Source organism: Neovison vison, chromosome 14, assembly GCF_020171115.1.
Source record: "Neovison vison isolate M4711 chromosome 14, ASM_NN_V1, whole genome shotgun sequence".
Lineage (NCBI taxonomy): Eukaryota > Metazoa > Chordata > Mammalia > Carnivora > Mustelidae > Neogale > Neogale vison.
Genome location: NC_058104.1, coordinates 30033395 through 30047805, shown reverse-complemented (window position 1 = coordinate 30047805; position 14411 = coordinate 30033395). Strand labels below are relative to the sequence as shown.

At 44.0% G+C, this 14411-nt stretch overlaps 1 protein-coding gene across 1 annotated transcript in view; it reads left to right on the top strand.

The window, feature by feature from the left end:
- TMC7 (transmembrane channel like 7) overlaps positions 1-13814 on the top strand; it is a 54525-nt gene extending 40711 nt beyond the window's left edge. Inside the window, exons 12-16 of the mRNA XM_044233104.1 lie at positions 670-856; positions 3463-3593; positions 6344-6499; positions 10668-10746; positions 11784-13814. Coding sequence (XP_044089039.1) covers positions 670-856; positions 3463-3593; positions 6344-6499; positions 10668-10746; positions 11784-11864 — 634 coding nt within the window. The 3' untranslated portion in view covers positions 11865-13814. The remainder of the gene's footprint in view (positions 1-669; positions 857-3462; positions 3594-6343; positions 6500-10667; positions 10747-11783) is intronic.
- The last annotated feature ends 597 nt before the right edge of the window (positions 13815-14411 follow it).

Genomic DNA, 14411 nt, shown 5'->3' with positions numbered 1-14411 from the left:
ACCAAAATGGCTCTGCTTTCCATGGAGATGGCTTCTGGCCATCAGCACAGCTACTGTCAGGGGAGACCCTCCAGGTTCCCGCCCCAGCACTGCCACTTGCTGGTCATGTGACCTTGGGCAAGTTATTTAAGCTTCGTGCTGACTGCGCCACCCAGGAGACTCTATTTTTCTTTATTTTTTTATTTTTTCAGAGAGAGAGAGAGAGTTGGGGTTGGTGAGAGGAGGGGCAGAGGGAGAGAATGTAGGATTCCAAGAAGTGGCAAGCTAGGTGGTAGGGTTCTCATAAGCCATTTTCTGTGGGAATGCACGTTACTGTTTGGGCTGAGTGGCAAACGAGCACAGTGACTGCCTGTGTCATCCATTGTCACCACAACCTGGTGAAGTACGTTGGGTTAAAATTCCCCCACATTCCCAATGAGGGAAACGAACCTTATCTAACTCATTTGGCCCCCTAGGACCAGGGGCCTGAGATTAACACACACACAGTCGCTCACTGTAGAGTGCCACATATCAGCAAAGACACTGGAGACAACCTAAGTGCCCATCAGTAGGGGCTACGCTGACAAATTATAAGGCATGAGAAATGTGTGTAGATACAGCCTTGATGGGGTAGACGTGGTTCTGTGGTCGTGGCAGGCACAGGTGACATATTGTCCCGTTCGTGTCCAGGCTCCTGGTGACCTACTGTTCTTCTTGGAAGCTGATTCAGTGCTGGGGACAACAGGAATTTGCCATTCCCGATAACGTCCTGGGGATCGTCTATGGGCAGACCATTTGCTGGATTGGAGCTTTTTTCTCACCGCTTCTCCCTGCCATTGCAACCTTGAAGTTCATTATCATCTTTTATGTGAAAGAGGTAAGGAGAGCGGGGGTGGGGGGAGCTCATATTCTGGATTATTCTTGACTTCCCAAGGCATTCAGCAGGTCGTGTGTCTACAGCCCACACACACATCCCATCAGACTTATCAAAATTACATCCCTTATTTGGTGTGTATTTTTATTCTGGAAAAAAGACTTGGGATGGATTTCCACATCTTTCTAATTTTGAGAGTTTTGTTAAGACTTTTTTTTTGCCCCTATGATTTAAATGTTTTTGTAAGTTACTGTCTAAGAGGGGAGCCACAATTGAGCCATCCAGTGGGCAGTGGCATATTTTGGTGATGTTTCACAAAACATCTATTAATTTAAGTTTTATAATTTTCCATTTGGATGTTGGAGCCGATGTATTTATTTTCAGGTCTCAAGTATTTGTGTCGCTCCTCAAATGGCTCACAGGCCCCGGGCATTGTGGCTGAACTAAGTGCTTATTGGGTAGAGTGCTCTGTGAATGACTAATTGATCTGGGCTTATTAACTGAGCTGTTGTTGTTATTATTATTATTGAGGCAATATATGCTCACTATTAAATTATAGACAGGGGTGCCTGGGTGGCACAGTCAATTGAGCATCTAACTCTTGGTTTTGGCTCATGTCCTGATCTCAGGGTCATGAGATCGAGCCCCGCATCGGGCTCCAGACTCAGTATAGTCTACTTAAGATTCTCTCTGTCTCTCTTTCTGCCCTTGCCTGCACACCCTAGGCGCTGTCTCTCAAAACAAATAAATAAATCTTTAAAAAAAAACCTTTATAAACTATATACAGACATGTATACAGTAACTTCCAACCCTTCTTCTGGAGTTGCCCTCTGTTAACAGGCCCCACACTTACTTATTACCTATTATAGCCAAGCCCTAAGAATTCAGAAATGGAGGTAATAATAATAGCATTAATAATAATGACAGTAATAACAGTTGTAAGAATACCATGTGCCCCCACTCTGCTGAACACTTTACACAGGTCATAATGGAATGCTTACACTCATCTTTTAAAGTAGGTACTGATGTTACCCATATTTTACAAATCAGAAAGCTGAAGTTCAGAGAGGTTAAGTAAGTAGTCCCAGGTCACACAGCTTACAAGTGACTCCAGATTTACTTCACTCGAGGGCCTAAGCTATTTAATCCTTAGGTAAGCAGCACCTTGAACTGGGCTGCACCTTGAACCCAGATGTTTTGGCCTTTGAAGAATGTTCTGGTGCTTTCATGTGGAAACTTGAGTTGGTCGAAAGCACCAAAGGAGAGATGGATGTGAGAAAACTTAGAACTTTTTCCTTTCCCTGAAAATATTGGTCACCCAGTGCTTTTCTGGTGTGTGGCGTAGTAAAGACATGTGGGGGTAATAGAGTAGGTCACGGGCACTGGGCTGAATTGTGACAGCACAGGCCTGACCAGCCAGCCACCCCCGAACAGGGCACCAGGGGTCCCTGGCGCTCATTGCCGTCCAGCTCACAAGATTTTCTGGCTACTGCTGAGGTAAGAGCAGCTGGAGGCCCCCTCCCAGTAACGTAGTCTCTAAAAACATTAAGGAGAAATTGTATGCCTATGAATGTACCCTTCACTCCTTTCCACTTGATGTTTCCACAAGTCTTTTTCACCTTGGTAGAAAATTTGCTTTTATTTTATTTTTTTTTAAAAGATGTTATTTATTTATTTGAGAGAGAGAAAGAGCATGAGAGAGAGACTGAGCGAGTGACAGAGCAGGAGGAGGGGCAGAAGAAGCAGCAGACTCCCTGCTGAGCAGAGAGCCCAACATGGGGCTGGATCCCAGGACCCCAAGATCATGACCTGAGCCAAAAACAGCTGCTTCACTGACTAAGCCACCCAAGCACCCTGGAAATATTTGTTTTTAATACAGAGGAAGAATAAATATGCTTATAAAAAATTCAAACAAAATCTCTCTTGGTCTTGTTAGCATAGATCCATTTAATGCATATTTAAAATCCTATGAAGAATACTTTTTAAAAAATGTAAATGAGGGGGTGCCTGGGTGGTTCAGTGGGTTAAAGCCTCTGCCTTCGGCTCAGGTCATGATCCCAGAGTCCTGGGATTGAGCCCTGCAACGGCTCCCTGCTCGGCGGGGAGCCAGCTTCCCCCCACCCCGCCCCTGCCTGCCTCTCTGTCTACCTGTGATCTATCTCTCTGTCAAATTTAAAACAAAAACAAAAACAAAAAACATAAATGAGATCATAGGGCACATTTCACAGTGCCATCCGGGACGTAGAGTTCTCTCACCCTCTTGAAGTGTTCCCCAGTATCTCACTGTACAGATAGATGCTCTTGACCCTTCAAGCAGCCCCTATTGATCGCTATTTTGGTTGCTTCCAGTTATCCCCACACATGAGCACCTGCAGCAGTAAACATCCATATCCATGTATTTTGGCCCCTTTATTCTATTTTCTCATTGGGATGAATTTCCCCAGGGTCGAGGGTCTGGATGAATCATGTTTCATTTTGATCTAGATTGCTGACTACCCTCTGGAAAAGTCCTACCAGTTTACATTCCCACTAGAATGCATGAATGGGCTCGTTGATCTTCAAGGAAGCTAGACTCTTACTTTTTTTTCTCTTTCCTTCTCTCCCTTTAGATGAGTCTTCTTTATACCTGCCGACCCTCCCCCAGGCAGTTCAGAGCCTCCAATTCTAATTTCTTCTTCTTGTTGGTGTTGTTGATCGGGTTGTGTTTGGCCATAATACCTCTGACAATCAGCATGGCACGGTAAATATGACTTTGTTTTCTAGAACATTTGTTTGCTTTTTGGCACATCCCTCTTTTCTGTTCAAGGATCCCTTGAATTCTTTACTGGCTTTCCTCATGAGGGTCCATCTACAGAAGTCGGTAAGTCACTCCTGGTTTGGCCAGGCCCACCTTTGTTTTGGAATCTCTCTCTGGATGCTGGAATGTCCTGGTCCACTTCCAGAAGCTGGGCTTACACTGTTGCCCTTGTTCTAGAGAGTACCAGCAGATCTGCCCTGCCCTACTCCCTTTGCCTGGGACCTCTCTTCTAATCTCGTTTGTTTCTGGTTACAAAAATAAGAAGACCTGGAGTGTCTTCAGTGTGACAAGCACTGTGCTAGGTGCTAGGAGGATAGAGATGATTCAGACATGCCACAAGGAATATAGAGTGTAGTGTGGAATTCGGTAAGAGTAGAAATGCTTAAGACTAAGGATAAAAAATTGGGGTTTCAAACTCCAGTGACCCTACTTCCTAGGAGTATAGCCATTTATATCAAAGGCTAATAAACATTTTCTGTAAAGGGCAAGCCTAAATATTTAGGCTTTGTGGGCCATATAGTAGCAGTAGCAACTGTTTAACTGTCTTGTGTCATTATGAAAGCAGCCACAGACAATATACAAACTAATGGGCATGACTGTGTTCCAATAAAGTTTTATTTATAAAAAACAGATGATGGTTCAGATTTGGCCCATGGGTTATAGTTTACCAATATCTCTGATTTATTCTCATGCAATTTCATTTCTTCATCTTTAAATTAAAATTCTTCAACTTTGAAACTGTCAGATTTTGTTTTTTAACCAGTTTGAGTATATATATTTTTATTGTTTCTTGTTATAATAATAGATGTTATAAATGTTATATAAAAAGTCAAACTGTACAAAAGCGTATAAATTAAAGAGAAAAAAAAGTGCCCCTCATCCTCCCTTCTTGGTCCCATTCTGCCAAGGTAACCACTATTAATATTTTATGAATACTTCCAGAAATTCATATGAACAATGTATTTATTTTTAAAAGACACATATGGAATAATGCTATAACCCTGACTGACTGCTTATTTTTTTTCACTTAATTTTATATTGTGCCCTTTTCCATACCAACATATATAGAACTGTCTTTGTTTAAAAATGTTTTTTAGCTCTGACTTTTTTTATATAATACATACATTCACATGACACAAAATTCAAAAAGTATAAGAGTATATGATGGCAATTCATTTTCCAGTCCTATTTCCCAACTACTTACTTTCTGCCTGAGAACCAGTCTTTTCAGATCTCTGTGTCTCTTCCGGTGTTTTTTTTTAGCATTCTGTTTTATGAATAGATCATAAATTGTTCATCCATTTCCTTAAGGAATAGTTAGGTTGCTTCCCAGAGTGTTTTTTAATCCATAAAGTTGGGCCGCAATGGAAAATCATACACACGGATCTTTGTGATGTGAATATAGGGAGTTTTTTGTAGGTCTTTTTTTTTTTTCTTTGTAGGTCTTAATAACAAATTTTTTCCATTGTAATTTTGATTTTTCCTTACTTTTTATTTTGAAAAATTTGAAAAAATAGCAACAGTGAAGACTCCTATACCCTTCAACTGGATGTCCCAGTTGTTAACATTTTGATTTCTCATTTGTTTTCTCTCTCTCTCTGCGCCTACATTTTTTATGGCTGTCATGACCCATTTGAGATTGTTTTGGACACCACAGCATACCTCAATAATAACCTCAGCCACCCCCATCTTGAGATCTGGGGGTGCACAGAAAATTGGAGCTAAATACTTGAGCGTGTAGCTTCTAAAAATAAGCATCCTCCTTCCCACGCATCTGCAATAACATTATTGTATGTAATTAATACTAATATTTCTGCCATTTTCAAATTTCTCCATTTGTCCCCAGATAGTCTTTTATGGCTTTGTTTTTAAAATGAGGATCTTTCATGTTTTACCCATTGCTTTTTTTTTTTTAAAGATTTTATTTATTTATTCGACAGAGAGAGAGATCACAAGTAGGCAGAGAGGCAGGCAGAGAGAGAGAGAGGGAAGCAGCTCCCCGCTGAGCAGAGAGCCCGATGTGGGGCTCAAGATCAGGACCCCGAGATCATGACCTGAGCCGAAGGCAGAGGCTTAACCCACTGAGCCACCCAGGCGCCCCCACCCATTGCTTTTAATTGCTATGTCTTCTTACTCTCCTTTAATTTTATTTTAAGTAATCTCTATATGCAGTGTGGGGCTCGGACTCCTGACCCTGAAATCATGGGTTGTATTCTCATCTGACCAAGCCAGCCAAGCTGGCTCTTTTAACTTTGGATTCTTGAAGGGTGCCTGACTGACTCAGTTGGTGGAACATATGACTCTTGATCTCAGGGTCGTGAGTTCTAGCCCCATGTTGGGTGTGGAGCATATTTTTTAAAAAATTAATTCATTTAACAGAATCTTTGATTCTTTGCAGAGTCCACAACAGTTCCCTCACCTCCAAATTAAGAGATCGGTGAATAAAATCACATTGTTACCTCACAGTGCCATTTAACTTACTCTTCCGTACTAAATTTCCTGTGACCTGAAAGTCAGTCTAGAGACTAGATGAAGTTTCAGGGTCAGCGTTTTTGATCAGAATATTCCATTCGGCCCGTAAGACCAGGCAGTTCCTCTCGGGTCACTGGTAACAAGCCTGTGAGTGTGAGAGGACAGATGCTCAGCCTGTGCTCTGTGCCTCGCCCTGAGCCCCTGGGTCTATGTCTTGGCAGCATCCCTTCCTCGAAAGCCTGTGGGCCATTCACCAACTTCAACACCACGTGGGAGGTGGTCCCCAAGACAGTGAGCACCTTTCCCAGCTCTCTGCAGTCCCTGGTCTATGGCGTCACATCGGAAGCCTTCGCAGTGCCTTTCTTCATGATCATCTGGTGAGTAAGAACCGCCCGGACCCTTGCAAGTATTTTCCGTGCAGGCCCATGGAGCCTTCTCCGCTGGGAAATGCAATAACATTATTGTTAACTTGATAACATTAACTTATCAAGTGTAGCAAGCTCGCCTGCTACACTTGATAAGTTACAGAACCTCTCCTCTCCCTCTGCCCCCTCCCTGCTTGTGTGCTCTCTCTCCCCTCCTCCCATTTTTAGAATGGGCATCATAATAGTGATTTTTTTTTAAGATTTTATGTATTTATTTAGGGAGAGCGAGAGAGAGAGAAAGCATGCACATGTGAACAGGGGAGGGGCAAAGGGAGAGGACGAGAATCCCGAACAGGCTCTGTGCTGAGCAGGAGTCTGCCACAGGGCTTGATCTCAGGACCTTGAGAATTTTTAGAAATAAAATTTCTAATTAAAATTTCATGATCTCGGGACGCCTGGGTGGCTCAGTTGGTTGGACGACTGCCTTCGGCTCAGGGCGTGATCCTGGAGTCCCGGGATCGAGTCCCACATCAGGCTCCCAGCTCCATGGGGAGTCTGCTTCGCTCTCTGACCTTCTCCTCGCTCATGCTCTCTCTCACTGTCTCTCTCTCTCAAATGAATAAATAAAAAATCTTTAAAAAAAAAAAATAAAAAATAAAATAAAATTTCATGATCTCATGACCTGAGCTAAAACCAAGAGTTGGAAGCCAGCTGGAGGCTCCAAAATTGTGATTCTTTTTTTTTTTTTTTAAAGATTTTATTTTTTTATTTATTTGAGAGAGAGAGACAGTGAGAGAGAGCATGAGCGAGGAGAAGGTCAGAGAGCGAAGCAGACTCCCCATGGAGCTGGGAGCCTGATGTGGGACTCGATCCCGGGACTCCAGGATCACGCCCTGAGCCGGAGGCAGTCGTTCAACCAACTGCGCCACCCAGGCGTCCCCAAAATTGTGATTCTTTAAGAGGGTTATTGAGCAGGTCTAGTAAGATGAAGCATCTGCCTTTGGCTCAGGTCATGATCTCAGGGTCCTGAGATCAAGCCCCACATCGGGTGCGGGAAGCCTGCTTTTCCCTCCCACTCCCTCTGCTTGTGTTCCTTCTCTCACTCCCTGTCAAATAAATAAATAAAATCTTAAAAAAAAAAAAAAGATCCTGCAGCTAAAGCACTTAGCCCAATGCCTGCCGTAAAAACCCAATAACCATTGCTGATTACTATTATTATTTACAAAATCACTTGCACTTTGATAAAGAAAGTGATTACTGGGGAGAGAGAGGAGCACTGAATTAGAAGCATGCGCTTGAACCCTGTCTCCACTACTTATATATAGAATGTGTCCTCCCTGTGCCTCAGTTTCCTCACCTGGAAAATGAGGTAAGAATGGCACATACCTCATAGGGTTGTGAGAAGAAGGCAATACAGTTAACATAGTGAAATGGGTATCAGAGGACCTGGCCCTTAGTAAAGGCACAGTAAATGACAGGTGTTCTATATCAAGGTGACAAGAATCTTTTCTGCGTAGTGATTCATTTTGAGGGTTAAAGTAATTCTAGGGCCATCTGGGTAGCTCATTTGGTGTCTAACTCTTTTTTTTTTTTTAAGATTTTAAAAATTCTAAAAATTTTTTAATTTCTAAAAATTTCTTTTTTAATTTCTAAAAATTCAATTTCTAAAAATTTCTTAAAAAGTCTAAAATTTTTTTAAGATTTTAAAAATTTATTTGACAGAGAGAGAAAGAACCCAAGTAGGGGGAGCGGTAGGCAGAGGGAAAGGGAGAAGCAGGCTCCTTGCTCAACAGGGAGCCTGACTCAGGGCTCGATCCTGGGACCCTGGGATCACGACCTGAGCCAAAGGCAGATGCTTAACTGACCGAGCCACCCAGGTGCCCCTAAGTGTCTAACTCTTGATCTCAGTTCAGGTCTCAATCTCAGGGTCAGGGGTTCAAACCCCACATCGGGCTTCATCCTGGGTGTGGAGCCTACATTAAAAAGTAATAATAATAAAATAATTCTAATCACAAATGTACATTGAGGTCTTACTATGTGCTAGGTGTTGTTCTAATTATAGTCTATTCTGATTGTTAATGGATTCCATTTTTTGTGTCTGTGTTGTGAATATGCCTACTTGCTAAAATATTTTGTAACCCCCAAATCAGTGCTTGAGGCAAGTTCATGGTCATTTGTGGACTTGCACAGAATGGCAAAAAATTAGAATCACCCAAAAATCACTATCTTAGTCTGTTTGGGCTGCTGCTTACAGAAAATAACATAGACTAGGTGGCTTATAACCAATTATTTCTTATAGTTCTGGAGGCTGCTAGTCCAAGGTCAGAGTGTCCGTCTGTGTGGTTAGGTGAGAGCCGTCTTCTGGCTTGCAGACTTCTCATATCCTTACATAGCAGATGGGATGAGCTAGCTCTCTGGGGTCCCTTTGATCAGGGCACTAATCCCATTCATGAGGGCACCGTCCTCTTGACCTTAGCACCTCCCAAAGGCCCCACTTCCTAATACCATCACCTTGGGATTAGGATTTCAAACATGAATCTGGGGGGCAGACAAACATTCACGCCATAGCACGCATGTTACCTAGACTTGAACAATGCTCAGTAGTCTACCTTCTTGTTTCAGCTCTCAAACTAGAAGTAAGTGTCCTTTTGTGATCTCTGTGGGGCCAGGTTTCTTGCATTTTGTGCTTTTGGTGGGTTATTTCCCTGTTTAAATTGGCCACAAGCAATTTAATAGAAAGAAAATATGTAAGTTAGATAAGCTTCATTCGGGCATGCATTATAGCGCTGGTGATGCGAGGTTCAATGTTAAGGAATCAACAATAATATTTAAAGAAGATGTCTGTAAACAGAAACAAGGTTATATTTTGATAACTTTCTCAATAAATAAGAAACATAAAACAGGGTATTGATCAGTTGACAAGAATGTTGTGACTGGTGACTCAAGGAACCTACCCCAGTTCGTCCCATAGGGACACTGGTTCAGTAGTCACTAGGTCAGTGTTCCTGGAGGCTTTATGGGATGTAACTACTACAGATAAGTAGAATTGATTATAGCTGGCATGAATTAACTGTAATGAAATCACTGCAATTATCTCTTGATATGGTCTGACAGTAAAACCCCACCACCATGCAAGAAGAGAACCCGAAAAATTTATTTGTTAAAGGTAGGATACCTTTGATAGAGATTAATAAAATGGCTTGGGGAAGCTAGGCAGACAGTCAGCCTGGGATTCTGAGTACCTCAGGATCCAGCTACTCTGTCCTGGGGGGTTTGACACCAAGCTATGGCTTGGCTGGCACCATTTGGTGGCAGTTGCCTGATCTGGCCATTCTTGCCTTGTGGCCACAGTGTGTTCCAGAAGAGTATCATTGATATGAGCGATTCCATTACTTCCTCAGCCCTGTCTGGGGAGATTAGACAGGAAACCACCGCCCCTTCATGGAATGGAATGAGGTTGCCTACTGTTTTCCTGGCGGCTTACCCTCCACTCCACATGCCCCTGTCCCCAAAGATAATAACTTCAGCCACCCCCGTTCTGAGATCTGGGGCCACACAGAAGACAGGAGCCAACAGCCAGTTGCTTTTATTCAAAGATCTATTATCCTAGGCTTGTTGTCCTCAGGGTTTACTGTATTATCCTCACTGTAGATGAGGAAGCGGGGGCCAGGGAAGTGATCATCCACAGCCAGTTCCTTCCATACTGAGCTGTCTGGACCATCTCCTTCTCTTTCTCTGTCATACCGTGTGTGCCAGGGGAACAACAACAACTTGTAATATTGACTTAAAAAGCAAGGCATGAATCAGTCTCTACTACCACTGCTAACTAAATACCCCTCTGGGGCTGTTTCTTATGTCCTCTGCTTAGGAGAGATCCCTTCCTTCCTCCCTCTCTCCCTCCCATTTTTTTTTTTTTTTTAAAGTAATCTCTACACCCAGTGCGGGGCTGGAACCCAGAACGTCACACCCCAGATTTTTCCTTCCTCCCTCCCTCCCTCTCTTCCTTCCTTCCTTCCCCTCCCCCTGTCTGTCCATTCCTCCCTCCCTCCCTCCCTCTCTCTCTTCTTTCTTTCTCTTCCTAACCGAAGTGAACCTGTTCTGGGCAAAATTGACCGGGTTGTTTATCCAGCGGCCCTTCAGCTGGCACAGACTCCTTAGTGACCGCTTCCTTGTGTTACAGCCTCATCATGTTTTACTTCATCGCCCTGGCCGGAGCGCACAAGCGGGTGGTGGTCCAGCTCCGAGAGCAGCTGTCCCTGGTAAGGAAGAGCAGGTCCAGAGGGTCATGGCTGGGGACATCTACCCAGGACAACTGAAGGAGAGTGGCGCTTTCCCCAGGGAGGGGATGGAATGCCGTGGCGCGGCTCACCACTACTTCCCAGAACTGCACTGGGGCCAGGCCTTCTCCAGCTTCACGCAGTCATGGGCCTGTCCATGCCTTCAGTGTATACAGAGATCACAGCCTGGCCCTCATACTGTGCTGGGATACAGTGGTGACAGAGGGAAACGAGACTGCTGAATAGTTACAGAGAAACCATGAATTCCAGTAGTGGGAGCCTCTGTGAAGAGAACACAGACGGTAGAGTTAGGTGAGGAACGGCCCTCCGGGGCTGTAGATGGTAGTCACGGAGGGCCTCTTGGAGGAGGTGACATTGGCGCTGAAACTTGAAGGACAAGGAGCCATTGTGGGAGGCCTCGGGGATGAGAGTAACAGGCAGAGGGGACAGTGAGGCCACTCCCGGGGACAGGTGGCATGGCCAGAGAGTCAAGATGATGCTGGATTGTCCGCTAGGGTCACGGTACAGTGTGAGGGCTCTGGTGACAAGTTTGGGTTTAATTCTGAGTGTGATGGGAAACCAATCACAGTAGCAGTCTGATGTACATTTCTTTTTAAGATTATTTACCTATTTAGAGAGCGTGTGCGTGAGCCAGTGCGGGGGAGATTTTGAGAGAGAATATCAAGCAGACGCCACCGTGAGTGCGGATCCCGACTTGGGGCTCAGTCTCACGACCCTGAGATCACAGCAGAAATCGGGAGTCGGGCTCTCAACCGACTGTGCCATCCAGGCGCCTCATCCGTCTGACGTCTATTTTTTTAAAAGACTCTTGGCTCCTCTGTGGACAAGAGGCTGTGGAGGGGCAAGAGGGCAAGAGGCAGACCAGTCTGGAGGCCGTTACCACCGTCCAGGGGTTGGGATTCTTAACCCCGAGTCTGACGGGTAATTGATTATGTTGAAATGAAGACATTTGTTTTCAAATATATTGAATGTGTTCTTGCACCGATTTCTACCTTTAGGAAAGTCGTGACAAGCGTTACCTGATCCAGAAACTAACAGAAGCCCAGAAGGATGTGAAGAGCCGAGTGGATGGGCGATGAGGAACCTGCTCGTTAAGCTGATCTTGTGACCAGCCGAGCCTACACAGTCCAGTCCACCTGGGTTTGGAGTGGAACTTGTAAAATATATTTTTCTGGAGTTCAGGTCTTTCCTGAAGGCGGCTCCCTTTGTGTGGGTGCCGTGGCGGTGGTTTTGGTGACCGGCCCCTGTGGAAGGCTCTCGTGACTTAGAAAAAGCAGGCTGGTTTGAACCCAAGTGTTTGCCTATATATAGACCAACAGCTTAGTGACTCTCCCCCAAAACTGACTTATTAAGCCGTTTAAACTGTCAGGACAAAAACTGAGGAGGAGAGCCCTTTTATATTTTTCAAAAAGCTCATTTGTGTGGTCTTTTATGGTTCACTGTGGCGGTCACCCGGTTATGAAGCTGGGCTCGTTCCTTTGCAACCAGGTTCTGGGGGTTTAGGCTGAGAAGTGTTCCTTCAGAAGTAGTAACCCTTTAGACTTAAAATGAGACCTGATTTTTTTTTTCCCCGTAAGGAGAAATCCTCGAATTGTGGGATGATTGGAACAGAGGGTGGCAACATGGAGAGGATAGGTATGCGATCCCCGCTACCTGGTAGAAATAATGAGAGAGAAAAGTCATTCCTGCTTCATCAGTAAGCCGTGTCTGAAGAGCCTGGATGAAGCTTTAGGAAGAGAGGAATGGCTGCCGGTCGAGGACCTTGACGTGTTAGCTCCCGGGGCATTTTGCTACAGCCTTCGTGCTCAGGGGGAAACTGCCTCTATGGTGCTGGGTCTGTCCTGGCCCTGGGTCATCAAAACTAAGAGGCAAAGTTTGTCTTTCAAGTCTTCCAAAATGCCATTTCCCTCTCTGCACTGAGGTCCCCATCTCTGAAGGACACGACACGCTTTGGAGCCAGGCTGGAAAGGGCAGGTGAGGACGTGCACAGAGGACAGGGTTTATGTGCAGGAGCGCTGGAGGGCTGCGGGTCGCAGCCTCAGACCAGCCTGTGCCAGTGACCTGGGGTACACTGAATGCTGGCATCTTCAAGGCACATATCCATTTTTTAAGGGCTCTTTTATATTTTACAAAATACGCAGAGTATTGCTTCAGGGTTTCCATTACAGGAAAAAAAAAAGGTGCAGTAAATACCTCATCATAAGCTTACCCAAAATTGATAGCTCTGAACCTTTGAATATAAGCCTAAATTATTGTTTCACATAATCAGTTCTCGTCTTAACGTCTTCAGGATCTTTTCCAAAGTACTTAGTTTTGTAACAGACTGTGTGAGCCTTGCTTCTGTTGTTTTCCTTCCCTTCACTGGCTCAAAAGCTTTTCCTAGGGAGTAGCCTGGAGTTTAAAGTTGGCACATGTTTTAGAAAGCTGTTGCTAACAGTATTTCCCACCATCACCCCTACCCTCCGTTACTCAAAAATGATTGATTCCTTGCTCCGAGAAGCAAAGCAAGTTTGCCGTGGCACACACATTTCTGTGTATTTGCCCCTTTGCCTGATCATTTTCCGCCTCTTCCCCAAAGTTAGCATTAACACTGGATATTTATGTACCTGTGAGACCGATGAGCTTTTCAAGCTAATAACTAGTATCATGGAATTTTGAGTAATCAAAAGTTCACTCTGTCCTCACTTGAAAAAAATCTAATTGTTGGCATTTTTGCCAAGCACACTTATAGAGATGTTTTTGCCTTCATCATGCTTCTGAGGACAGTCAAGATGTGTGTGTGTGTGTGTGTGTGTGTAAATGTGTGAGATGGAAGCTCCGTTCTTTCCCTGTTCTAAAATTGATACGCATTTATGCTAATATCATTGTTTTGGTTAAATGCTGCTGGTTTGCATACCTCTTACTTGAATGTTTTTATATATTTTGACAACTTTAATAACTTCAAGTGATGTCTGTGTAATTGTTGAAGTGCAGGTCTAACAAATGAGCCTTATAACTACTGATTAAACAGTATCTTGAAAGTTTTAAAATGTGTGTGTGCATACTGGAATTTATGGAGGTTTCTTGTCAGCAATCAAGTGATCATGGAACTTGATAAAGTCGCTCTTTGCCTTTTCCTAGAATCACACAAGTGTTCAATGCAATCCATCAGATGAGTGATTTTAAGACTCCTTGGCTCTGCTGAATCTAAGGGAGAGGTATATTGTGTATATTTTATTTTATTTTTTATTATTTTTTTAAATTTTCATTTATTTATTTGACAGACAGAGATCACAAGTAGGCAGAGAGACAGGCAGAGAGAGGGGGGAAGGCAGGCTTCCCACTGAGCAGAGAGCCCGATGCGGAACTTGATCCCAGGACCCTGAGATCACAACCTGAGCCGAAGGCAGAGGCCTCAACCTGGGAGCCACCCAGGCACCCCATATGTGTATATTTTAAACTGAAAAGACATAAAACTATTTCAAGCACTTCCCTTCCCACCCCCAAACTCCAGAGGGACCCACTGCTAATGATGTTTATTTTATTCTCCCAGAAAATCATAGTACATGTTCAGACAGATATATATATGTGTGGTTGAATATATGAAATACGTATTTCTGAGCTTCTCCCTTTTTTCCCCTTAATAA